Source organism: Phyllobates terribilis, unplaced genomic scaffold, assembly GCF_046119375.1.
Source record: "Phyllobates terribilis strain yellow unplaced genomic scaffold, ASM4611937v1 Scaffold_2__4_contigs__length_985480577, whole genome shotgun sequence".
NCBI classification, from domain to species: domain Eukaryota; kingdom Metazoa; phylum Chordata; class Amphibia; order Anura; family Dendrobatidae; genus Phyllobates; species Phyllobates terribilis.
In genome coordinates this window covers 380,329,641-380,356,355 of record NW_027362762.1, presented here as the reverse complement: position 1 = coordinate 380,356,355, position 26,715 = coordinate 380,329,641, and the positions used below count along the sequence as shown (strand labels likewise).

The 26,715-nt window shown below is 45.5% G+C and overlaps 1 protein-coding gene across 6 annotated transcripts in view; it reads left to right on the top strand.

Moving 5' to 3' along the window:
- NPAS2 (neuronal PAS domain protein 2) overlaps positions 1-26,368 on the top strand; it is a 135,298-nt gene extending 108,930 nt beyond the window's left edge. For 3 of the 6 annotated variants that reach the window (XM_073664788.1, XM_073664787.1, XM_073664792.1), the window contains exons 15-20: positions 408-494; positions 7,135-7,278; positions 9,385-9,581; positions 11,972-12,055; positions 13,904-14,084; positions 24,624-26,367. In XM_073664788.1, the coding sequence (XP_073520889.1) occupies positions 408-494; positions 7,135-7,278; positions 9,385-9,581; positions 11,972-12,055; positions 13,904-14,084; positions 24,624-24,758 (828 nt within the window). In that variant the 3' untranslated portion in view covers positions 24,759-26,367. Of the gene's footprint in view, positions 1-407; positions 495-7,134; positions 7,279-9,384; positions 9,582-11,971; positions 12,056-13,903; positions 14,085-24,623 lie in introns of all 6 variants that reach the window. The other 3 variants (XM_073664793.1, XM_073664789.1, XM_073664791.1) reach the window with 2 other exon arrangements.
- The last annotated feature ends 347 nt before the right edge of the window (positions 26,369-26,715 follow it).

Here is a 26,715-nt window from a genome sequence, read left to right as displayed (position 1 = left end):
AGGAACCCCGGATACTTGCCTGTACGACTAGTCTCTCATGCTACTCGGTCCCTGGCGGAAATTAAACTGTGATTAAGAGTTAAATCTATCTGGCTGGAATCATGCCACTAGTGCCTGATAAAATGATACATGCTGTCCTGGTTATATCAGCTGTCAGGTACTTTTTAATCAGTGATTATTTATAATATAGTCTATGCATTGAAGAACTGAAGTTTTTGTCTTTTCCATACAGTCTCCTCCTAAAAAAACAAAAAAATACATTTTAATTGTAACTTACCTTACAACTATTCTGTTTTGAAAAATTGTATAAAGTAAATAAAGTAACATTTAGACCTGATAACATACATACAACTCATCAATGGTCTGTTCATGAAGGCTCAGGTTGTCACATTGTGTCATTGTCATAGGCCTCGGTTCCAGCTCAGCAATGTGATGTCCAACAACATTTGATACCAGAAAATCCTCTGCAAAGTGAGACAACTTGTATTTCCCAGGTAGGTGACCGGCACTGAGAAGGCGACTGAACGCAGAACCATTCATTGTGAGTCACTTGGAAAAGCATAACTCAATATACACCTCACGTTAATTGCTGAATCTTCTCTAAAATCACCAATAAAAAGAGCATGTGATGACATAGTATAAGATCAGATATGAGGAGTACTGAAAGTAGTTGTCTCGTTTAGAAAACCCCATTTTCATACACCTTGTTAGGGACTGTTAAGATCATAGTGGGGCTTCTACTCCTCAGGATTCTCTTTTTTTTGGCAATATTGGGGAGTGAATATTAACAGTTTATTCTTGTCTGAAAGATCTGTGCAGTCAGCATTACTTAGATAGCCCATGGATTTTAATGGAAACTGTGTAATGCTTACTTTCTCTTGTCTTGGAGCTGCATCGAACTTGAACTCAAAAAGTCCATTAACCATTAAAATAATCTATGAAGATCTGGCATCTCAGGGGCTCGACTAATGGCACCAACAATCTATTGAAACGGAATCTGTGTTCTTATAGCCAAGTTGTGCTCCTTCCCATCTGATTCCCGCTTTGTGCTCAAACAGTAGTGTACAACCACATATAGGGTACTGCCACGTTCGGTAAAAATTGCATGACAAATTATGGAGTCCATTTTCTCCTATTACCCCTTGTGTAAATTATAAATTTGGTGCTAAATCAGTATTTTAGTGGAAAAAAATCAAATTTTTTCGTTTTCACATCTAAATCTTATAAAGTTTCGTGAATCACCTGTAGGTTAAAAATGCTCATATGTGACTTTTTATGCATGTTAAACATGGTTGCAGCAAGAATTTTCCACATCTATGACCAGTCTAGAGTAGGTAACTAGTGTTAGAAAACTTGGTTTGAGTCGAAGATCATGGGCCTTCCAGCAAGACAAAGACCCAAAAGCACATGACGCGCCCCTGGGCCTGTGCTGAGTAGCGTTGCGCACGCGGGAGCCTACCCGGAGCCGGATCTGATAGGGGTAGTAGTCTCGTGGCGGTGACCCGGTCCGTGCCCAGGGAGTCAAGCTGAGTGGCAGTATATTAGCAGTAGATGTAGGACGACTACGCCACCCGTTGAATGCAGCTATGGAGCTGCCGCTGCAGGGCAGACCGCTGAGGCCGGTGGAAGGATGGTGCAGCGTGGATGGTATAACCCCCAACGGGAGGGGTATGGCCTCAGGGCAGCCGACGTGGATGATGGGGGTAGTAGGAACCACTCAGAGACGATGCGGTGTAGTTCAGGGTCTTTACTGGTGACAAAGATAGACCCTCCCGGAGTACTGGCTAGCGGTCGGGGCCTGGTCAGTCCTTGAGCAGATGGGATCCCCCTTGGCCAGGCGGAGTTGTAGGCCTCCCCAACTAATTGTACTCTTCTGGCTTCCTTGCTAGAGGCGGGTAAAGGTAGCCCACGTCCCTGAGTGTACCGTGTGGTGCTCACCCGTATGGCCGGTGACTCGGGGCCTTCTAGTGGCTTCCGCTCCACGACGGCGGTGCTGGTCCCACGCGTGTGACCGTGCCTTCGGGTTTCTTGGCCAGAGGACCTGAAATCCCCTGCCGGGCGGTTTCTGCTGCTGGGTCTGGGTTAATCCCCACAGCCTCGGACTCCGGGTCCGGTGGTAACTCTTCAATCAGGGCGAGCTCTTCAGCTGCCAGCCCCTGATTCCTTTTAGCACTGCTCCCACTGAGCTCCTGATCTTTCTTTCCTATGCTGCTCCTCTTCTTCTTTCTAACCCTGCCTCAGCCCCAGTTTTATATAGGGGAAGTTCTTCCCCTCCCAGGACTGGGCAGGAGGTGTGGCATGCATAGGATTCCTGACCAAGAGACCTCCCACCTGCTCTCAGACATAACATTGCTATTACTGTGGAGACCAGACCCCTGGGGTGCCACATTCCCCCCTAGTGAAAGTTAGTACTCCGGGACTAAACATACTTTTGTAAACATAACAAGGTGCAAACAATAACATTCTGATAGAGACAACACATAAGGTGGTCACGGCGTGTCTGCAACCGGGTGTAACTTTTGAGGAAAACAAGGGTGTCCATTTCACCAACACAGGGAGACGTAACCAGGTAGGGGTCTGTCCTGCCCCGAGTCCTTAACAGTCTTTCAGTCCGTCCTGGGTTACGCTCCAACTATATGCACAAAGGATTCCCGGTAAATCCACCAAAGACTCCTATAAATAACTAGAAACACATAATTATACACAAGCAACAATAAACAGGTAAACATTAATAAAATAGCTTGAACATTTAGATCCTCCACCGTATGGGCAGCTGGCCTCTAGTGACCCTAGTGGACCTACGGAGCTGGTTGATTGGTCCTGAGCTACAGGGTATAGGGGCTGTCAAGGGTAAACTGGGCAGCCGTCTACGGACTCTTTGGCTCACTAGGGGTATGGCAGGCTCACTATAAGCAGAGGGTTGATTTTCCTGGTCTGCTTGTGTGGGGCCTTCTGCCTCCTGGACCGGCTGTTCTTCCAGTTCTACCTGTGTCTCCGTAGGCACTTGGGATGCTGGTTGGAGGAACGTGAGGACGGGTACCACAACAGCACCATTGACTTGAGTCCAAGACCGAGGGAAGTCTCCGAGCACAGTGCTAACCATATCTTCCCTTTCCTCTACGGGTCGAGGGTCTTCTTGTTCCTCTTCAGGGTTCCGTAGCTGTTCGGGACACTTCTTTAGGTGATCCCGGGATACAATGGCTGTGGTTTCCCCTCCGTCTTTACTGATTGTACAGATCTTCGGGTTGTCGTGGCTTGAGGGCAGTACGGTGTACGGGTCCTTCTCCCATTGGTCGTCCAACTTGTGGAGCCGTCTTTTCCTCTTCAAGACCTGCTCTCCGGGCACCAGGGGAACAGCGGGAGCATACTGGTTGTAAGTTTTCTCTTGTCTTTCCCTAGCTTGACAGAGACTACGCTCCACGCTCTCCTGTACTTTTCGGTATTGCTGCTGCCTCTCTGTGTCCCAGTTGGCTTCTGGTGAAGTGTCCTCGGGTGTCAGGACTCCTATCTCCAGATCAACAGGAAGCTTACCAGGTCTTGCCCTCATTAGGTAAGCCGGGGTACAGTTGGTGGAACCTACAGGGATGTGGTTGTATAGGTCCACCAGGTCGGGCAGCTTCTCAGGCCACAGACTGCGTTCCTCCAGGGGCAATGTTTTCAGGAGATCTATCACCACCTGGTTCATTTTCTCACAAAGTCCATTAGTTTGCGGGTGATAGGGTGTTGTTCTTATCTTCCGGCATCCATACAGGGTGCAGAACTCCTGGAAGACCTCCGCTTCAAAGGCAGGCCCCTGGTCCGTCAGCACCTGCTCCGGGTATCCATGCGGACGGCAGAAGTGCTGCTGGAAGGCTCTAGCTGCTGTGTGAGCCGTTAAGTCCTTGACGGGGACGACAACCAAGAACCGGGAGTAGTGATCCACGATGGTTAACGCGTAGACGTAGCCACTTCTGCTTGGGGTCAGTTTTACATGATCCAAGGCTACCAGTTCCAACGGCTGTCTGGTGATGATGGACCGCAGGGGAGTCTTCTGGCTGGCACGGTCCCTCCTTCTTAAGTTGCATGGGCCACAGTCTCTGCACCACCTCTCGATGGTTCCTCTCATGCCTACCCAATGGAACCGCCCGCGCAGCAGGAACTCCAGCTTCTTCCATCCGAAATGCCCAGCTCCGTCGTGGTATGCCTCCATCACCATAGCTGCGTCTCTTCTTGGCACCACTACTTGCCAGATTAGTTCATGCGTCCGGGAGTTAACCATTCTGCGGCACAACTTTCCCTTGTAAAGGAACAGTCGACTCTTCTCAGCCCACAGTTGCTTGGCTTCCTCCGGAGCGTCTGGGTCAAGGCGTGCATCTGGCCGAGTCAGCATCTCCTTTACCAGATGGACGGCAGGGTCACTGTCTTGCGTCTCCACCCAGTTGTAATGAGGTAAGGGGTTGAACGTAGCGGTTTGCTTACTTCTTACACGGTGGGAATACTGGATAGTCCCATGACGGTGGAACGCGGGGAGCTCAACTTCTTCCAGTTCCTCTGAATCTTCCCCTACGTCCGGTAGGTTTGGCATCCTGGACAGGGCGTCTGCGTTGGTATTGGAGCGTCCTGCCCGGTATTTGATTGTAAACTCATAGTTGGACAAGCGGGCCATCCATCTCTGCTCTAGGGCACCGAGTCTTGCAGTGTCCAGGTGTGTCAACGGGTTGTTATCCGTGTACACGGTGAACCGGGAAGAAGCGAGGTAGTGCTTAAAGTGTTCGGTGACTGCCCACACCACTGCCAGGAACTCTAGCTTAAATGAGCTGTAATTCTCAGGGTTTCTTTCGGTGGGTCGCAGTTTTCGGCTGGCGTAAGCAATTACCCGTTCTTTCCCCTGCTGGATCTGGGATAGTACGGCTCCTAGCCCGATGTTACTGGCGTCGGTGTAGAGGATAAAGGGCTGGCTATAATCAGGGTACACCAGGATTTCATCCCCCGTGAGGGCCATCTTCAGCTGGCGGAAGGACTCTTCTTCCAACTTCTCCCATCTGAAGGGCGGCTTCTGGTTCTTGGCCTTCCTGGACTGGCCTATCAGGAGGTCCTGCATAGGAGCTGCCTTTTTGGTGAAACCGGGAATGAACCTTCGGTAGTAGCCTACCAACCCGAGGAACTGCCTCACTTCCTTTACGCTGGAGGGGCTTGGCCATTCCTTAATTGCGGTGATCTTATCAAGGTCGGGAGCCACTCCGTCAGCTCTCACCACGTGTCCCAGGTACTGCACCTTTGGCTTCAGGAGGTGACACTTGGAAGGTTTCACCTTTAGGCCGTAACTTGCCAGAGCTTCAAACACTTCCGCCAGGTGCTTCAGCTGGTCCTCGTAGGTCTTGGAGTAGACGATGACATCGTCCAGGTATAACAGGACCGTCTCAAAGTTCCGGTGTCCCAGACAGCACTCCATCAATCGCTGGAAGGTTCCTGGTGCGTTGCAGAGTCCAAACGGCATGCAGGTAAACTCGCTAAGTCCCATCGGGGTGGTGAATGCGGTCTTCTCCCGATCCGCCTCTGCTACAGGAACCTGCCAGTACCCGCTACCCTCCAAGGTGGAGAAGAAGTTAGCAGATTTTAAAGCAGCCAAAGACTCCTCTATTCTTGGTAAGGGGTACGCATCTTTGTGTGTGATACAGTTAATTTTCCGGTAATCTACACACATTCTCATGGTGTTGTCTTTCTTTTTGACCAAGACTAGTGGAGCTGCCCAGGGGCTACAGCTATCCCTGATTACCCCAGCCTCCTTCATGTCTCTAAGCATCCCCTTGGCGTGTTGGTAGTGTGCAGGGGGTACGGGCCGATACCTCTCTTTTATGGGAGGATGGTCTCCCGTGGGGATGTGGTGTTCTACCCCCTTGACTCGCCCGAAGTCTAACGGGTGTTTACTAAACACTCTCTCGTACTCTTGAACCACCCGGTAGACTCCCTGTTTCTGGTGGGAGGGAGTGGAGTCAGTACCCAAATGTAGTTGCTGACACCAATCCTCCATTATTTTCTCAGAGCCGTTACCTTCCTCCGGATGAGATGGAGGCAAGGGTTCCACAGACTGTATAGAATTTTGGTTGATAGTATATAATTTGGCTAGCGTAGCATACCGGGGCAGGTATACTTCCCTTTTCCCAATATTTATTATGCGAACGGGTACCCTCCCATGGCGTACATCAACTACCCCCCGGGCTGTCAAAATGGTGGGCCTACTGTCTGAGTAGACTGGCTCTACCATGGCCTGGTAATCTCTACCTCTCAGACCAATAGCTGCCCGGCACCAAATCATCATTTCACTTTTCGGGGGTATGGCAATAGGGAAAGGGTCACACATTCTTACGCTACCAATCTCACCGCCGGAGAGTTCCACTTGTTGCCGTCGCATCAGTGCCCGGATCTCTTTTTGGAGCACTCGCTGCTGGCCGGAGCTGGCGTTCTTGGCAACCTGCTGTAAAATGAAAATCACCTCTGCAAGACAATTTTCAATCACATTAGTTCCTAGCGTTATCTTTGGGTGACTCTCGCGCTTGTCAATGTCCACAATGATCAGTCCCTGTGCTGCCAGTTCGACTCTACCGATTTTAATGGTCACCTCTTTGAATCCGATCTGCGGCACGGGTTGACCATTGCTGGCAATAATACTCAAGTCGTCGTCAGGGTAGCGGGTTATATCCGAGTCATTCCAGTACTGCTTGAAGAGCACGTACGGGATGGTGGTGACCTGTGACCCGGTGTCCAGTAGGGCACTCATAGGAATGCCATCCAGTACCACAGGCAAGACTGGACGTCCTCCCACATATTTGTCGCGCCAGTTCGATGGGCCTGGTGATCTTTTTCCTGGGGGTTGGCCCTCTACCCCAGGTTGTGCCAGTTTAAAGGACAGTACCTTGCCATATGTCCGGGTTGATTGCAGCGGCGGCAGATGGGTTGTCCATCCTCGTCCACACACACATCTAAAGTACACAGGAATGGTTGAAAAAGAATAAATTTTATTTCTGAAGATATTGTACAGTCTATGAAAAAAAATGAAGGGGTGCCAATAATGGTGAGCGGCACTGTAAGAACACATTGTAGATGTGCTCTCATGATGACCAATTCTCACACAGGAAATTTACTTTACATTCTTAGTTTTCTACACATGGGATTTTCCAAACTTTAAAAAACCAACTGGAACAGAGGAGACTGAACATCCAGGCCAATATAAGGTGGCAACAGGAGGAGCTGCAAAAGATCCAGGAGCAGCTGAGTATGGTTCAGGATCCTACATTACAAGTGAGTGTCATCGCTCCACCATTCTGTCAGGAATAGAACTCATTCACATGGTACTATGGTAACACTGACTCCAAAAGCACAACCAAAACGCCAAAAACCAAAATGTTATATATTTAGACATTTTTTAAAATTTAATATTGACTTTGGAGTGATAATTGATAGCCACCTTAAAAGCACAATAAAAAATGCTGTGTTGATGCTGGTCCACTCTTCAATTTTGTTAAATAATATCCTTTGAACTTTTCTGCCAGCCTCAGATTATTTCTGTGAGCCTTAGTAATATACCACAGAGTGACCACCAGCAACAGCAAATGCATCTTAGATCTGGCACAATACCTCCACAAGAACAAATGATGTCTACTACTTCAGCTCCAGGGCAGATGCCAATCTCTCAGATTCCAAACCAGCATCTGATGCCACCTGCTTCAGTGATGAGAGATGGCAAATCCTGCAAGGTAGCATGCCATTTTTATTTATGCTTCTCAAGGAACACTTATCGGTGGCTTCTTGCTTTACCTTCTTATTATTTTATGATATAGTAGCTTTTCTGAATATAATTTTATTCTTTGATAAAAAATCTAAAAAAAAAAAAACTAAAAAAGAAAAGGCAGAATTGCTTTTTTTAAGCCCTCTCCCTTAAAAAAAGGGAATAAAAAGCTGTCAAGAGGATGTTTCCTTATTTTTTTTTTTTTTTTTTTTTTTAAAAACATCAATATCAAGTATTATCTCCACAACACTCCTAACATAAAAAAACCTCTATAAGTTTAGTAACACCATAATCGTATCAACCGGCAGAATAAACGTAACATATTTATACAGCATTGTGGAAGATGCAAAAATGAAAACGTAAAAGAAATAATTGCAGAATTGCTGTTTTTTTATGCCAAGCCTTCAGAAAGAGTTGATAAAAATGAATCAATAACTTACAGTATATGTACTCCAAAATAGTGACATTGTAAATTACAACTCGTATTGAAAAGCACAACCCTCATATAGCTACGTAAAAGTTACTGATTTTATAAAACATTGTCATGTTCTTAAAATGTCAAAAAAACATGTTTCATTTCTTCCAGACATAGCATCACTCCTGTCCATTGATTGGATTGTGTATGATATTAATGCTCAATCTGAACTGAATTGAGCTGAGCTGCAATACCACATACAGCCTTGTGTGACGCTGTTTTTAGAAAAAAATGCAATGATTTTTTAATTCTGTATAAAATTTTAAAGGAAATCTGTCACCAGGTTTTTGTTACCTCATGATGTAGAGTGATGTTTTTCTACTATTTCCTTTTTTGATGTTGCTTCGTTTGATTATCTTAGTCACTGCCTCTTGCCTGAAACTAAGTGTCATCAGTGATGCTTGTTTCAGGAGCTCGGCTAGTCCTGCTTTGTCACTGTACGATGTGCACAATGACAGCGTGCGCTCTCTTGCCGGCTCAAATCCTCAATAACGAGCCAACACCAGAGCACACTGTTAGTGCGCACTGATATTGTGCACTGTGCACATTGCTCAGGAACTAGCCCAGATTCTGAAACGAGTGTCACTGATGACACTTCATTTCAGGGAGAGAGCAGAGGCTATGACAGTGACTGCAGCCTCTGCATCTTGATGCTTTATTTCAGTATCCCAGCATGCATTGGGATACTTAAAAAAGATTGTAAAAGTAGTAAAAAAATATAGAAAAGCAGTTAGAGTAGTTAGGGAAGGATAGGGAATTTTTAATTCAAGTATATTAGAAATTAGTTTAGATTATGGCATTAAATAGATAGGGATTTAGGAGGAAAATGGCTTTGTATGTTGGAACACTCTTTTAAGGCCATTGGAACACTCTTTTAAGGCCGAAACAAAGTTGCATTATTAAGGGGGTTGAAGTTCCTACTGAATGACTGTAATGTATTATTTTCCTATATTGGGGCTGCAGGAGAACTGAATAGCTGATCTCTAGGGGCTCCTGCAGGGAGACAACCTACTGCCAGGAGACTCTCTATATGTAACAAAAAGTTAATGTTAAAGACCAGCAAGCCCTTAATTAATGAAACTAAATTACCTAAATTATCTGATTGTTAACTACTGTGATTTTAAAACATGGGAATGTGTTTTAGGCACAGAAAGCATTGGGAAGCATGTCTGGACTATCAAGCAGTGGCCACTCATCCACTATAATTCCTACCTCTCAACTCAACTCTCCCACATCATTGTCCCAGAATATAAATACAGCACCCTCTGCTGGTGTGCAGCAGGATAACAGCCAGCAAAGAACTCCAAATTTCAGTCATGAGTCTCATGACAGACAGCTCAGGTGAGAATATTCCTATACCAACATTTTCCGTAACATCACAATATATAATACTTTGTGTATTTTTTTTATTATATTTCATTTTGCATGTATTTTCCTGATTTAAAATGCTTCCTAAATGTAATCAATACTTTTACACCTTGAATAAGGTACTGAACTAATTCTTGCCAACTAGTATTTCTGCAACCATTATTTTGTTACTTACAATTACAACTAGAAAATAATATAAAATAACACATATAAACAATAATGTGGGTTTTCCATAATCCTCCACACCCATTTCCATACAGATGTGCCCTTCTTTACATCGAAGTCCTCTGTTGTCACTGGCTTTATTATCTGCATTGCTCTGCTCCATCAAAGAACATCGCCCGATGGAACCTATTGTATATTATAGGGCTCTTCGGTTTCTGCGATGGTGTCCATCATTCAATCCGGTATTTTTAATGGAAGCTCTGACCTGTTGAAGCCTCCAATGCCTACACGAACATGGCCTAAATCTATCATATCCAGAGATGTATGACTTGTATGTTGAATATTTTTTAAAAAAAGTATATCTCTAGCATATATTTCATTACATGCCATCTTTTGGCAATTAAGCTTCCATAGGCTCCCAAAAAATTACATATATCTGAAGAGAAGTAATTTGTATACCAAGTAATAATGAACTTTTGGGTCAAGGTCTCTTTATTCTCTATCACAATGATATTCCTTTTAGGCTCTATACCAGTGATCCCCAACCTTTCTTACCTTGAGAGCGACTTTCAGCCCTGAGATATGATCACAAGCCACATTCAGCACCTTCCACCCACCCAAAGCTTCGACATGGAAAGCATACGGAGATCATGTGCCTCCCTCCCTTATAAGCAGTATACTTAGATTCAGAGGTTTCCACTTTACACCCATTTGGTATTCTCGCATCAAGCATCTTCACATTTCTGCATCCAGCATGAAGCACTCCTCTAAATAGCAGTATCATCCTATCTCCAGCCTACAATATATCCTCCTCTGCCCCCTCGGCCTGTATATGCATATACTGTCCGGGACAACACACCAAAGTCACCATCTGGAGACCTTCTCTTCATAACGGTTTGCTAGACATGGTGCTAGACAACCGCGAGCCACACATTAGGGGCCCGCAAGCCACATGTGGCTCCCGAACCACGGGTTGGGAACCCCTGCTCTATACAAATCATCTTCTTAGATGCTTATTTAATGCAGGTTATACTTGAATTCTAAAGCTAGACATACACATAAAATAGCTGATAAATAGCTAATGACTGAGTGCTCATTCAGCCTTCATCTATCTCACCCAACACCCCCTTCATATCCATGAATATTCGGCTAGACCAAGTGTTCATATGTTTTCAAAGGGGTGTCTGGAGAAAGCTGCTGCTAGATACCTCTGGCAGCAACTTATCTCCTGAAGATCATCAAATCAGGTGTTAAAGTTTAGATTGCCCTACCATCACCTCTCTTGACATGATCTGTCAGAGGCGAGCAATAGGTTCCAGTGAGGCATCCTATGGAACCCTTTTTGTTCATTTATAATGCAAATTATGAAACCAACAATATTCCTCATAACAATAAAATGATCCCTTCAAACTTAGTGATATAACCAAAAGGGACCATGAAGGAGCACAAGATCAAAAATGATAAAGTATAACAACATTTTATTAAATATTATAAATAGATTATAACATACAATATATATAGTACTTTACATACGAGTTAAAAATCCATTGTCGTAGTGGAGTGTGATAACAGAAACCATAAGGAAGAGATGCATATCCTCTCATGTAGATATTAAGAAGCAGTTAAATGTTTTCCCTAACATAATTAGATATATCAATCAAATATTATGAGTTTGCATAGAGAATAATGTATCTGCAACAAAAGTGATGACATGTATTGGTAACAGGTCCAAATAAAATATGTATGTTCACAAATGTCAATAGATCCTTATCAATTATGTATAATGCTGTATAGGATCATAATAGTGTAGTCAATTACCTGTAGACATAGTGAGAGTAATATGCACTCTGCTAGTGGCACCTGACGCGCGTTTCACCGCCTCTGTAGTTTCGTCAGAAGGTCAACTCGTATGTAAAGTACTATATATACTGTATGTAATAATCTATTTATAGTATTTAATAAAATTTTGTTATAATGCAAATTGTTTGCTGCAAATCAACCTTCTGTTATATGCCTCAACTCTCTGCTCTTATTTTAAAGTGAGAATTAATTCAGAGTGGGACACATAGAAAGCAGGAAAGACTAAGCCATGCAGAGAAAAAAGTATTGAACACTCCTTCAATAATTCTGTTTCTTATATTTGTGGACGTTTGCAATACCGTGTTAATTGAATCATTGATTTTGTTTTTATACTTTAGACTTCTCCTCAGTCAACCTATCCAGCCAATGATGCCAAGCTCATGTAGCACAAGAAGATCGTCAGATAGTGGACATCAGACTAAGTATGTAACTAGAGTGGTCACTAATATAGAAAAATACTATTTGAATGTTTCTTTTAAATAATGCATTAAAGAGCATCTTGAACTGTTCCTGTTTCTGAAACATTGTAATCTATATTATGCAAAATTATCAAGATAAAACATCAGAGGGTCACGTACGGAGGTCATCAGAGGTGGCACCTACTACATATTTATGACAATCTGTATTATAACTTTTAAACCCATATTATGAAGTGATTAAAGGGATATTCTCATGTTATGAAATTAGTATATTTATTTAGGCAGCATGAAAATACATAAGTTTGAAATTGACTTTCTTTTTCTATCTGCTTTCATTCTTCTGCCATGAGCACTTTTATCTTACATAGTGTACAGTGTGTTGCCAAGGAGACTGACCACCAGAGACTGTCCTAGTATGAACAGTAGTTACATTCCTGTCTGAGGAGTTAACTCCTGAAATCCCAGCCACTTCCTTCAAGGCCATTGACTTCTAAAGAGCAGTTAGCTCCTCCCTCTCCCTGTCAACTCCTGACTTGTTATCTGTACTGCAAAATCACAGGCCCTAGCCCCCATCTGCAGTCACCCATACATATTAAATGGGAAACCGTTGGGGAAATCTGACATGGAGAAGGACCTGGGCGTCTTGGTTAATAGCAAATTAAATTGGAGTGCCCAGTGTCAGGCAGCAGCTGCGAAGGCAAATAGAGTCATGGCATGCATCAGAAGAGGAATAGGGGCATATGATGAGAACATTGTTCTTCCTCTGTATAAAGCGCTGGTAAGGCCGCACTTAGAATATTGTGCACAGTTCTGGGCTCCGGTGCTCAGGAAAGACATATTGGAGCTAGAGAGGGTACAAAGGAGGGCGACTAAGGTAATAAAGGGAATGGAGGGACTAGAATACCCAGAGAAGTTGGCAAAATTAGGCCTATTTACGTTGGAAAAGAGAAGGCTTAGGGGAGACCTCATAAACATGTATAAATACATCAGGGGGCAGTACAGAGATCTCTCCCATGACCTGTTTATACCAAGGATGTTGACAAAGACGAGTGGGCACACTATGCGTCTGGAGGAAAGGAGGTTCCTGCACCAGCATAGAAGGGGATTCTTTACGGTCAGAGCCGTGAGACTCTGGAACTCTCTGGGAGAGGAAGTGGTGATGTCCAACTCACTTAATGAGTTCAAGAGAGGCCTGGACGCCTTTCTTGAGAACAATAAAATTACATCTTATGCTTAGTGATAGTTAATTAATCCAGGGATTTAATCTGACTGCCAGATTGGTGTCGGGAAGTGAATTTTTCCTCAATGATGTAAATTGGCCTATACCGCATGTTTTTTTTTTGCCTTCCCCTGGATCAACGCTGCGGAATAGCTGCAGTGCACAAGAAATAGGCTGAACTGGATGGACGCTTGTCTTTTTTCGGCCTTATAAACTATGTATCTATGTAACTATGTAACTATCTATAGCTGCTTCCACAGCAGCTCTCCTAATCATTGCTCTCACTTTCCAGAGCCATGTGCTTTTTCAATGACCTGTTGTCAATACATGCAAATATAGTGATAACAGGGTAGAAGAAAAAGCACTGACAGCTCAATGTGTTACAGTAGAAAGATAAAGCTCAGCACAAGTTCTGCTACTGACCAGAACTGTCCATCAAAGAGGAATGCCCGCCCACTCACAGCGAGGATGTTAAAGAGACTGGAAAAGATGTGCACTGCTCAAGAGACATCTGATAGTCAAATGAACATTCATCTAATAGCCCACCTTTAGGGAACCTTGTGAAACTTTCATCTAAAAGAATATGCATCTTTAGATGCAAAAGACTTAACATTCTTTCTTCTTTTATGTAGCAGATATTCACAAAGCCCACAAATATTCAGAAGCCTGGAAGTGCAAACTTCTGTCAATAATGGTCCTATTGTGCTAATGGGTCAAGCAATCTTACACCCTGGCTTTACAACACCACATTCTACCCAACAGCAAAACATCCCACATATGCAAGTTCAGCAGCCACAACGGCAATTTATCCAGGTATGTTCCAATGAGGTCTTGATAGATTCACTACATTTGTTGGAAAAGTTATTTAACCTCTTAAAGGGAACCTGTCACGTCCTAGCTGCCCTCTAGACTGCCCCCATAGCTTTGTTAGTGATGCAATGTGCATCACTAGCAAGCTGTTTTCATGAAAATTGGTGCAGCTATAATGATTTTATAATGTTTAATATACTTAGATCCTACCTGCATTTTCAGTCATAGGGGCGTGCTTGTCATATTCAGTCATGGGCGGGAGCAGCATTCACTCACTGCTGGCGCCGTCCATGTATTTGAATCCTGCTCCCGGCAAGCGCTGATATTGTGGGGCGCAGGCGCACTTGTATATGTCTGGCCGCCTGCGCAGTGAGGCTGTGTGATTACCAGCCTCACTGCGCATGTGCGGGGAATAGCGCGTCATAGCGCATGTGTAATGCAGGTACCGGAATGCAACGCACAGAGACACAAGGCGAGAACAGTCAGAGATGTTTGTAAACAGTTTTATACAACAGGTATACTGAAACAAGGGATTAGCAACAAGGGTAATGAACAGTGGTTTGAAATATCAGAAAAATACGAAATTTCTCAAAGTAAGGCGCAGTCTCTTAAAATAAGGCGCAGTCTCTTAAAGTAAGGTGATGCCCTCAAGCATGAGAAGCACCACACAAGTTCTTTAACAGTGAATTTGGCCCTAGCGGGGGTCACCGGTTATTCCCGCTAGGCCGTGAGTCTCTTTCCGGATGAATTCAATTAAATCATGTTGTGCTACTTTAGCCCCAACCGTTCCCCTCCCAGCCTGAGTACTTAAACCCAATTGTCCCCGGTACCGTGGGTGAGCAGTGGAAGTGACGGCCCTGCTCACGTATGCAGCTCCTCTCTGCTTGGCTGTTGGGGACAGTCTCTCGAGCCTTGGATAGGGGGGTCCAGGCCTCGTCTGTCGGCGGCCGACGTCGGGTTCCGCGAACTCACTCAGCACCGCGATCAGGTTCCTAGTATCCTCAGCAGGCACAGCACTCGAGTCACAACTGTGAGGGATCCGGAGCTCTTTTACCGGTGCCCGGCTGGAGCACCTCTCAGGCCTCTGGATTTGGCCTGTCACGCGGGGTTTCTTAGGACGCAGGGAGCACGTCTGCTCCTCTCTGCTGCTTGGCGCCAAAGACCCCTCAGGTTTGGCGTGCTGGCCTCTTATCTCTCTCAACTCCTTCCTGGAAGTCACCTGATCGGGTCCAGCCTCTGAATCTGCCCTCCCTGCAACTTACTTTGTATATTTTGGTTCCGCTTGACTGTCTCTGGCCAGTAGATGGCAGTCTCGCTCCATCCTTGAAACGTCATGTTGAAGTTCCTTTACAAGCTTTTTTGCTCGTTCTACATTCCTCCCTCCTTTTTGCTCGCCAGTCCTCGGGCGAGTGGACTCCTCGCAGAATTGATGTCTCCTTCCAGGCAGTGCAAGCTCAGACAGGAGTTGGGCACACTCCTGCGTTTTCTGTTGGATTCGAGACCAGATAAACTCTTCCTGAGCATACCGGTTAGGAGGAATTCCGGCATTAGCCCGCTCAGTTCTGCGGGGCTCTTCTTGCGGAGGAGACTCCGGGAGATCCGAGGAATCAACTACTGGGGATTGCAAATCATTTCCTGACTCATTCTGACTTCCACTCGGGAGTGGCATCAACGGTTCTGATGGGCCCAACTGCATTGTGGCCCACCCTTCTTCATCCCCCAAGGTTCCTGTATGTGGCAATTCAGCCAACACGTCTGAGGGCCCAGCCCTGTTACAGACTTCTGCTTCAGAGGAGCAAGGTCGCAACATATTACGGTGCAACACCCTGGATGTCGCGGCGTCATCCCCTTCGGGCCTAACCTCGTAGACAGGGTTGCCTGGGTGAACCTTCTTCACCACCCAATATGGTATTGCCTCCCAACGATGGTCCAGCTTACTCCCAAATCGTTTAGCCCTCACCAGCACTCGGTCTCCTGGCTGAAGCGATCCACCTGTGGTCGGGGGCCGAACTGCATGCTCTACTTCCTGAAACTTCTGAGCAACCAGTCTTCTCACGGTATGGAGTCGACGCTGGTGTTCTCGAATCCAGGTACTTGGGCTACTGCCCGGACCGGGGTCTTCTGAGTCTAGCTCCAGTTCGGTGATTTCTCGGCCACTTCTTCCAAACAGCAACATGTAGGGGGTGTAGCCGGTGGTTGCATGAACTCGATTATTATACACCCACACCAGCTCGGACACGAATTCGGGCCACTTCATCTTTTTGTCCGCTTCCAGTGTTCGCAACATTTGCAACAGGGTTCGGTTAAAGCGCTCACATGCACCGTTCCCTTGCGGGTGGTAGGGCGTTGTCCGGGAACGGTCGATCCCATAGATGCGGTATAGCTCATCCATCACTCGTCCTTGGAAGCAGGCCCCCTGGTCAGAATGTATTCGCTTCGGGCACCCATAAATCCGGATGAAATCTTGACAGATGGCCTTGGCTGCGGCTTCTGCCGTCTGATCTTTAGTGGGCGTCACTACTGCAAACTTGGTGAAGTGATCAGTCATGACTAAACAGTGTCCATAAGCGCTGTATGAAGTTCCTACCATCAAGTAGTCAATCATCAAGACTTCCAAGGGGGCAGAAGTTCGGATGGTCTGAATGGGAGCTCTTTGCTCCGGGGGCTTGTTCAACTCACACTGGCGACATGTTCGGCAGACCCCCTCGACTTCTTGTCGCAGTTGAGGCCAATACACCAGCCGTTGCAACCACCGGAAGGTCTTTTCTACTCCGAAGTGAGCACCTCTTCTATGAGCTTCTTGGGCTAGCTGTGTTACTAGCGCTCCTGGAACTACCACTTGCCAGGTAACATCAAACTCTCGAGGCAGCTGGATTCTTCGGCATAGCAAGCCGTCCTTCAGGAGGAGCCTCTCCCACTGGCCTAGGATTTGTAGGGTAGTTGGAAGTGAAGCGGCTCTGGTTTCCTGGTCGGGTCTCTGATTAAGGGCGACCCATTCTCTCAACTTTGCTAGCTCCGGGTCGGATTGCTGCAGATGTATCCAATCGTCTCTTGAACGGCCCAGAATCTGAGTGGGCCTCGGCTCCCCTCTGGTCTCTTGGGCGTCGACCACAGCAGCGGCGAACTGGCTGAAATCCGGGATCTCGTCGCCTTCGAGCTCCTCATCTCTGTCCTTCTTCGGCCCCGCCTGAGTGACCCGGGACAGGGCATCTGCATGTGTGTTCAGGGCCTTGGACCGATAGGCGATTTTATACTGGAATTTGGACATCCTTGCGACCCACCGCTGTTCTAACGCGCCCAGTTTGGCGTTCTCCAAGTGGGCCAAAGGGTTGTTATCTGTCCGCACTTGCACTTCTGACCCTGACAGGTACTCAGCAAAGTTCTCGGTCATGGCCCACACCAGTGCCAGTAGCTCCAGCTTAAACGAACTGTAGTTGTCCGGATTCTTCTCCGTATCTCGGAGTGACCTGCTGGCATACGCGATCACTCGCTCTTTCCCTCCTTGTACTTTAGCCAGCACTGCTCCCAGCCCATGCAAGCTTCCATCAGTGTACAACATGAACGGCTGCGAAAAGTCAGCGTAGGCCAGAATCGGGGCATCTGTTAGCGCCATTTTCAATGCTCGGAATGCCTCTTCTTGTCGTGGGCCCCACTGAATGGGCTGCCGCTTGGCTCCCCCGGCTGTTCCTCTCAGCAATTCGTTGAGCGGGTTCGCAATCTTAGCGAAGTCTTTAATGAATCTGCGGTAGTATCCAGCGAGCCCCAGGAATGCCCTTAGTTCCCTTAGATTGGCGGGCGTGGCCAACTTCTGCACGGCAGCTACTTTCTCTGCAGTGGGGTGCACCCCTGCACTGGACACAGTGTGCCCCAGATATTCAATCTCTCGTTTGAAGAGACGACACTTACGAGGCTTAATTTTCAGGCCATGCCTTTGTAGCCGTTCTAACACTTGTTCCAATCGGCGGAGATGATCCTCAAACGTTGCGGAATAGATAATTATATCGTCCAGATATATTAAAATGGCTTCAAAGTTGAGGTCCCCCAAGCATCTCTCCATCAGCCGTTGGAAGGTTCCTGGCGCATTTGTTAGTCCGAACGGCATTCGATTGAACTCAAACAGGCCCATAGGGAGAACAAAAGCTGTCTTCGGACGATCCTTCTCAGCTACTGGGACCTGCCAATAGCCACTGGCCAAGTCGAGGGAGGAGAAAAATTTGGCGCTCCCTAGTGCAGATAGAGACTCTTCGATTCGGGGGAGTGGATAGGAGTCCCGTACTGTACAGGCATTCAGCTTCTGATAGTCTACGCAGAATCTCAGGGTACCGTCATTCTTTCGGACCAGCACGATCGGAGCCGCCCAGGGGCTCTGGCTTTCTCGGATCACACCATTCCGCAACATGTGGGCCAACAGCTCTTTCACCTCCTGATACATTTGAGGCGGGATCTGCCGATATCTCTCTCGGATGGGAGCAGTATTTCCGGTGGGTATTTCGTGCTGAATGTCCCGAGTGCTCCCGAAATCATCTTCATGCTGTGCAAACACTCCCTGATATCGCTGTAGAAGTTGTTCGATCTGCCTTACTTGTCCAGCAGAAAACTCAGTCAGGTTAGCTTCCATTTCTTCCAGGAGGTGGCGTCCAGCCAACGGTTCTCTTCTATGTTCCTGGCTATTGAGGGACACCTCTAGGGTCCATGGTTTTCCTTCCACAGGTGCCAGCCCTATAGCGTCAGCTCTAGTAAGGGCCTCCGGCATTACGCACACTCGCGCCACCTCTTGTCGGGGCAACAACTGTAAACTGGTGCCACTTAAATTGATGCAGCGCACGGGTACTCGACCGTGCCGCACGGTGGCCAGAGTTCGAGCAATCAGGAGTCCAGAGGGCGCTTCTTCTCCCTCCACTGGTTCAACTTGAATGTCCACGCCCTCTAAGGACACATGTGCCAGCACCGGCAAAGTGAGTACAGTCTGTCCCACCGGCAGTGTCATTGTGGCTTCGGGCGGTATCGATACCTTACCAAGGTACTGGGAGGTAGTGGGCAACTTTTGAATCTGACTGACCCGCACGAGGTGCTGGAACACTCTCTTGTTAGCTGGGTCTCGAGTGGCGCGGATCCAGTTGTTTTTGCTACAGCCCTCAGCCAGGAACTGTCCGACTTCTTTCAGCACATTCATGCCCAGGGTTACAATGGGCCCATCGCCTCCGGGCCCGGTGGTCAGTACAATCCCTTTTCGACCGAGGTCCTTTCCACATGCCCGCACGGACATCCATACTACTCCGGCTACTGGGATAGGTAGTTGATTAGCCGCCACCAGTTTGACAGTGGGTTCCCGGCAGGAACGAGCGACTTCAGGAAAGTGACTTTGGAAGTACGTCTCAGGCATAGTGGTCACTTGAGACCCGGTGTCCATCAAACAGCGGATCCGCTGTCCATTGAATTCAGCCCAGATAATGGGCCTCTCGGAGACAATGTCTTCAGAGCTCCCTCTTCTACTCTCTGAAGCTCGAGACCCCACGGTATGCTCCACAACCGTGGGGCATTTTAGTTTAACGGCTGTCCCCTCCTCCTCCTTTCTCGGTTGGGACAGTCTTTGGAGATATGCCCCCTACCTCCGCAGGTCCAGCACTCCGGTCCTCGTTCTGCCAATAGGTCGGGTACATGTCGTGCTGGGGCCGGATAGGAACGTCTTTCTCGTTCTGGTCTCCGTCCGCGTTGACCAGTACGGTCCGTCGGCAAGGGGGCAGTAGGAGTCTTCCTAATAGAGTTCAGCTCACCCCGAATGTCTCGAATTTCCTGACGTATTTCCCGTACACAATCAGGCTCTTGGTTGGTGAATCCAGGAGCAATTGCCTCATGACTTCTAACTGTGGCTTTGAGAACAGGAACTTCTCTCTCCAGGACTCTAGCTTCAGCCCCTACCTCCAGGAAGCCCATATCAGGGCTCAATCGCAGCCGCTCCTTCAGGATCTGCCTCAGGGAAGGGTCTTTCAAGCCAGCAATCAGTTGGTCACGCAACACCTCATCCAATGGTCCCAGTCCTCGGTTCCCATCTCGAGTTTTCTTAGTGATATGGGCCGTCACTTCCTGTAATGCATTAACATACTGATTTACTGTCTCATTTTCCCCTTGGACCCGCTGAAACAACCGTAAGCGCCAGTGTCCCAAATCTGTAGTGTCACCGTGCATGTCCTCTAGAATTTTTATCACTTTATCCACGGTGTCACGGTCCCCAGGTGGGCGGTACATCACAGTCTGTCGGGCCTCTCCATCAAGGGTTAGGAGGGCCAGCTCCGCCTGGGCTAGAGGGTCAAGGGGATACATACGTAGCATACTTCTCAGTCTTTCTGCCCAGTCCCAAAGTGACATGCCATCCCCTGTAAACTTGGGAAGATGGCTGAGCATAGCCCCCAGGGGTATATGGCTCCGGCCGGACCCAGCCACAGACTGATCCGCCATCTCTGCGTCTGAATGTTGCATCCTGCCGACTACGCCAAATGTAATGCAGGTACCGGAATGCAACGCACAGAGACACAAGGCGAGAACAGTCAGAGATGTTTGTAAACAGTTTTATACAACAGGTATACTGAAACAAGGGATTAGCAACAAGGGTAATGAACAGTGGTTTGAAATATCAGAAAAATACGAAATTTCTCAAAGTAAGGCGCAGTCTCTTAAAATAAGGTGCAGTCTCTTAAAGTAAGGTGATGCCCTCAAGCATGAGAAGCACCACACAAGTTCTTTAACCGTGAATTTGGCCCTAGCGGGGGTCACCGGTTATTCCCGCTAGGCCGTGAGTCTCTTTCCAGATGAATTCAATTAAATCATGTTGTGCTACTTTAGCCCCAACCGTTCCCCTCCCAACCTGAGTACTTATACCCAATTGTCCCCGGTACCGTGGGTGAGCAGTGGAAGTGACGGCCCTGCTCACGTATGCAGCTCCTCTCTGCTTGGCTGTTGGGGGCAGTCTCTCGAGCCTTGGATAGGGGGGTCCAGGCCTCGTCTGTCGGCGGCCGACGTCGGGTTCCGCGAACTCACTCAGCACCGCGATCAGGTTCCTAGTATCCTCAGCAGGCACAGCACTCGAGTCACAACTGTGAGGGATCCGGAGCTCTTTTACCGGTGCCCGGCTGGAGCACCTCTCAGGCCTCTGGATTTGGCCTGTCACGCGGGGTTTCTCAGGACGCAGGGAGCACCTCTGCTCCTCTCTGCTGCTTGGCGCCAAAGACCCCTCAGGTTTGGCGCGCTGGCCTCTTATCTCTCTCAACTCCTTCCTGGAAGTCACCTGATCGGGTCCAGCCTCTGAATCTGCCCTCCCTGCAACTTCCTTTGTATATTTTGGTTCCGCTTGACTGTCTCTGGCCAGTAGATGGCAGTCTCGCTCCATCCTTGAAACGTCATGTTGAAGTCCCTTTACAAGCTTTTTTGCTCGTTCTACACATGCACAGTGCAGCTGCAAGCTACACAGCTTCACTGCGCATGCTCTATGACGCGCTATGCTCCCGGTGCATGTGCAGTGAAACTGGTAATCACACAGCCTCACTGCGCAGGCGGCCAGACATATACAAGTGCGCCTGCACCCCACAATATCAGCGCTTGCCGGGAGCAGGATTCAAATACGTGGGCGGCGCCAGCAGTGAGTGAATGTGGTACTGCCCATGACTGAATATGACAAGCACGCCCCTATGACTGAAAATGCAGGTAGGATCTAAGTATACTAAATGTTATAAAATCATTATACTACCACCAATTTTCATGAAAACAGCTTGTTAGTGATGCACATTGGATCACTAACAACGCTATGGGTGCAGTGTACATAGCAACTAGGACGTGACCGGTTCCCTTTAAGGACCCTGTCAATTTTTCATTTATTGTGCTTTGTTTTTCCTCCCCTTTTTACAGGAGCCATAACTATTTTATTTTTCCACCAACATAGCGATATATATGAGAGCTTGGTTTTTTTTGTGGGACAAGTTGTACATTTGTATGACACCATTCATTTTAACATTCAATGTACTAGAAAATGGGAAAAAAAATTCCAAGTGTGGTGAAATTGTAAAAAAAAAATTGCAGTTCCACCAATATTATTTTGGTTTTGCTTTTGCAATGGTAAAGCTAATTGTTTTATTCATACCATTTTGGGGTAGATGTGATGTTTAGTTTGTTTTTTTGCTTTTGCATTTTCTTAGGGAAGAGTGATGCCTGAAAAACTGCAATCCTGGCATTTTGATTTTTCTTCTTTGTATGGCATTTATCGATCAGATTCCTTTTTATATTTTGTTAGACTGGACTTTTACTAATTCAGTGACATCAAATTTAATTATTGTTTCATTTTTTAATTTCTTTATTTTTAATGGAGGAAAATATATATTTTTTTAAACTTTTAAAATATTTTTTTACTTTGTTACTTTAGTCCCCTTTGGAGACTTGAACCTGAGATCGCTTATGGTATATACTGCAATACTGAATATTTTGTATTATATAATGTAAATCTCAGTCTCCTTTGGAGATCAGCCTTGTGCTAGGGACTACCAAAAAGGAAACTGTGGGGGCATCAGCTTGCCCCAGGCTGTCATAGTAACACATTGGTGCCATTTGATTGATTGAGTCTAAGGGACCCAACGGTAGCTTGCGCACCCATGCACCAACGCTTGTGTCTATTTAAACTTCACTGTCAGAAATTGACAGTGGCGTGTAAATAGTTAACCACAGCGGTTTGGAGCTCATCTCTGGCCGCTAGCGCAAGACTCACTATGTAACACAGAAAGCTCAGCTCTTGATCCCTCTCCACATGCTGCAACCTCCCAAAATCATACATATATATATGTGATATTGCATTAAGGGGTTAATATTGCTTGAGTGACAGCAGAAATATTGACTTGGACTAAAGTTGCAATTATTCCAGGTTCCATTTTCCTTCTGCTATTTAGTAGTTTGGCTGTTCTACAGATGAGTACATAGGAGAAAATCTATTTTTTGTAAAGCTAAATGTTTTATTTGATCTGAAAAAGAAAATAGTTTATGCAATTGTCGTTTGAGAAATAATGTAAGCAGAAGATAATGCAGGAGTTGTCAAGGAAACAGGTTATTCTTAGATTGAAATCAAAGTGGAATATTCCAGCTTTCTCATTCACATAATGCATGGCAGTCTTTCCATTCATTCACGTAAGCCTTTTCCCATTTAATAGTCATTGTTGTTTCAACAAACTTAGCCTAAGTTTATAGTACAAGCGAATAGAAGAAACTTTGTAATGTATCTTATCAGAGAAATCTGTTTTTTTTTCTGTACTTCTGATCTACTTCTTCTTCCTCTGATTTCATAATGGTAACCTGTCAAAAACGTTAACCCCCAAAATCCTTTATATGACTGTGTAGCCCTTTAAAAGGTGAGACAGTCAATTCCTTAATAAGCCTAAAGCACTGCTCCAGCAGTGAGAAATCACATTTTGAAGTTGTGTCTGGATGTGCATTGGGGTGTGACGATGCACTCCTAACTTCTCAGCCTCACACTGTATTTCCTACATAGCAGCACCGTCCCCTGATGACTGACAGGTCAATGGCCATGTATCAGAGCAAATGACCTGTCAATTAGTCAAGTGATTGATTTGCTAGGTAGGAAATACAGTGCAAGGCTGAGAAGCTGGAAGTGAATCATCCCACCCCAATGAACTTTCAGGCACAACTTCAAAACATGTTTTTCCACTGCTGAAGTAGTGCTTCGGGTCAAAAAGTGATTGACTTGCTTATAAAATCATATTAATGTTTCAAGGGAGCTGGGCGGGCTGGCGTAAACGTTTCTGACAGATTCCATTTAACTTACCACTCACTCTGAAAAAATGCATCATATCCGTTTTAGTCAAAGCAAGATGGACTGCCATCACAGTGAGGTGTCAGGTTACACCACCTATCATACTCTATGTAGAGGTCAGGAGAGAGGAATGAGGAGCAGCCAGTGAGACAAACACAGACTTTTACTTCAGTGTCAAGCAGTTGTTATATCTCACTACAGTGCTGGATTCACAGACACACAGCTCAATACTACTGAATAATATTCTCCATGCTGCTATATAATGTCTTCCATGCTGTTGCTGCTTCTATCAGTATTTTGTCAGTATTCAGTCAGTATTTTTTCTCAGGATTGGGAACCAAAACCAGGAGAGGAACAATCAGAGAAAAGGTATAATAGAAACAAGTCACCAATTCTGCATTTATCACCCACTCCTGGTTTTGGCTTCCACTCCTGAGAAAAAATACTGACTGAATACTGACCAAATACTGTTAGTGGAGCCATGGCCTTAGGAAGAGAATCTGCAGAGAAGAAAACTGATGAAAATGCAGCATGCAAGTCATATAATGGTCAGAAACAGTGATATTCCTCAAGTTTTTCAGCTTTTTCTGAACAGTCACTTGAAATGATAGGTACTGTTTGCTTTAAGAGATATATTCCGCCATTGACCTTTTCATGTCATTTCACAACCTAACATGTATCAAAGAAAATGTAAACTAATAGAAATACTGTTTTAATTTTATTGTATTCACTACTAGGTGGCAGCAACAAGCACTTTACGAAAAGATCAGACCGATACTTTGATTCTGCCCACTTACTCCCAGCATCAAGCATCCTTAGGATTACAGCAGCAGATTACACCAAGAAGAACTAATAGTCTCTCAGACACATGATACATACAATCACAGGTAATAAGCCTGATAATCATCAGCAGACTAAAGGTCCAGCAGTTTCTGCTCATTATTCCATTTCAGAATAAGGGTCTTGACAGCAGATGGGGTCACACTACACAGTGAACTTGTGCAACATCTGCAGAAAGAAATTGCAAAGAAATTCTGTTTAGTGCTAATGGGAGCGATGGTTCTGGGCTCACGGACGGCTCGACATGGACAGCGTTCTGCAGCAAGCAGTGCTTCTTGTAGCCCTTTTTATAAATATTTCCTTTGTGTCAAGTTTTCAACAACAAGGCTTAATGTTCAGTACTTTAATCACTTGTAGAATCTAGAAGTGCATTGAGGAAGAGCTATGAACATGCCGTCTGCATTGTCTCTCTGACCAAATAGAGCTGGTAGTACCTGAAACTACTCTGCAAACAGTCTGACAACCTCAAAATGTGTTCACACTGGAGCATCTGTACCATTATTTATCCTCCAAGTCACAGCTGGAGGTGGATTCGCTCCTTGGTTTGGATGTTGATGTCTAAAAAAAGTGGAACCATCATTTTTGAAACACTATCTGATCTCATGTATTTGTCCAGACCTGGTTGCAAGTTAAATATTACCAGATGGGAATTTACAAACAAATATATTATTATCAGCACTAATAATACAACTAGAAGTATAATAATGGTGTTATTAATGGCAAGAAATACATAGGAATATTACAAACTAGCTTGATTTAGTTCTATCTTAAAGAAAATTTGTCAGCCTGAGAGTCTTCAAAAGATAAGACAATCTGTATCTATATGTAAGCAAAAAAAACCCAACAATCTTTTATTCCTTATGCAAATGAAGCTGAAGTGCTCTGTGTGTGATCGGAGCACATGCCTCCAGGCTCTATTAACCACCTGGGTCCTCCTGCTTGACATCTGCTTGGTGCTTCGGTGGCACATGGCTGGGTATAAAGGCAGGGAGACAAAGGCTCAGGAGGTGCTCTGATCATACCCTTTTTTTCAGTAATGGAGCAGCAGATTGCTTAACTAAAAGTACAGATTGCCTTATGTTTCAAGACTTACATGCCCAAATGGCTAGTTTGGGAAGTGAACCATCCTGACATTCACTTTAACATGGAATCGGCAAAGTTTTGCTTAGCTATTCCTATAATATTACATTCTGTAGGAATCTGAAATAAATGTAAAATAAATCATTAAGGGTCTTTTCACTTTCAAAGATTATGAATATCTTAAAGAAGCACTCCTCTTCCCATCAAAGTTTTTATCCTCTTAATATATTGCAGTCATATAATATAGCACCGTGTACTTACAATTGCTCATTTTGCCTTTCTACCCAGATAATTCTGTTTTCTCTGCTCTATGTAACAGGAAGTCTCTTGTCCCTGCATTTATCATCCCCCTCCACCTCCTGACACAGCTGCTCTGCTCCTCTCCCCTGCCATAAAAGTTTACAATGACTTGTGCAGAGAAAATTGACCTCCTGTTTCTACATAGAGCTTAGAAGGATTCAGCTGTCAGTTTTTAATCATGTGATGCCATAGACCTAATGGAAAACAGAAGAATTATCTGGGTAGAAAGGCAAAATGAGCAATTGTAAGTACAAAGTGCTATATAATATGACTGCAATATATTAAGAGGATAAAAACTTTGATGGGAGGAGGAGTGCTTCTTTAAAGGGTCTTTCTAACAATGTCAATAAAAAGTCAGTGGCTTAAAAATTCTGAAATAAACTTATCTAATTTAATCAATATCCAAAAGTGCTCACTGCTCTGGATATTATCCATAAAGGTCTGACTTTTGCCTACCTCATTGACTTTGGTTCCATTCTGTAGTTCTTTTATCACAGATCATGTATGCGCATTACATAACCATTATTCTTCCTTACAGCAAGTGAAAAAATACCAGCCATTAAATCATATATTTTTCTCATTAAAAGCATAGATATTTGTTTCTGGACT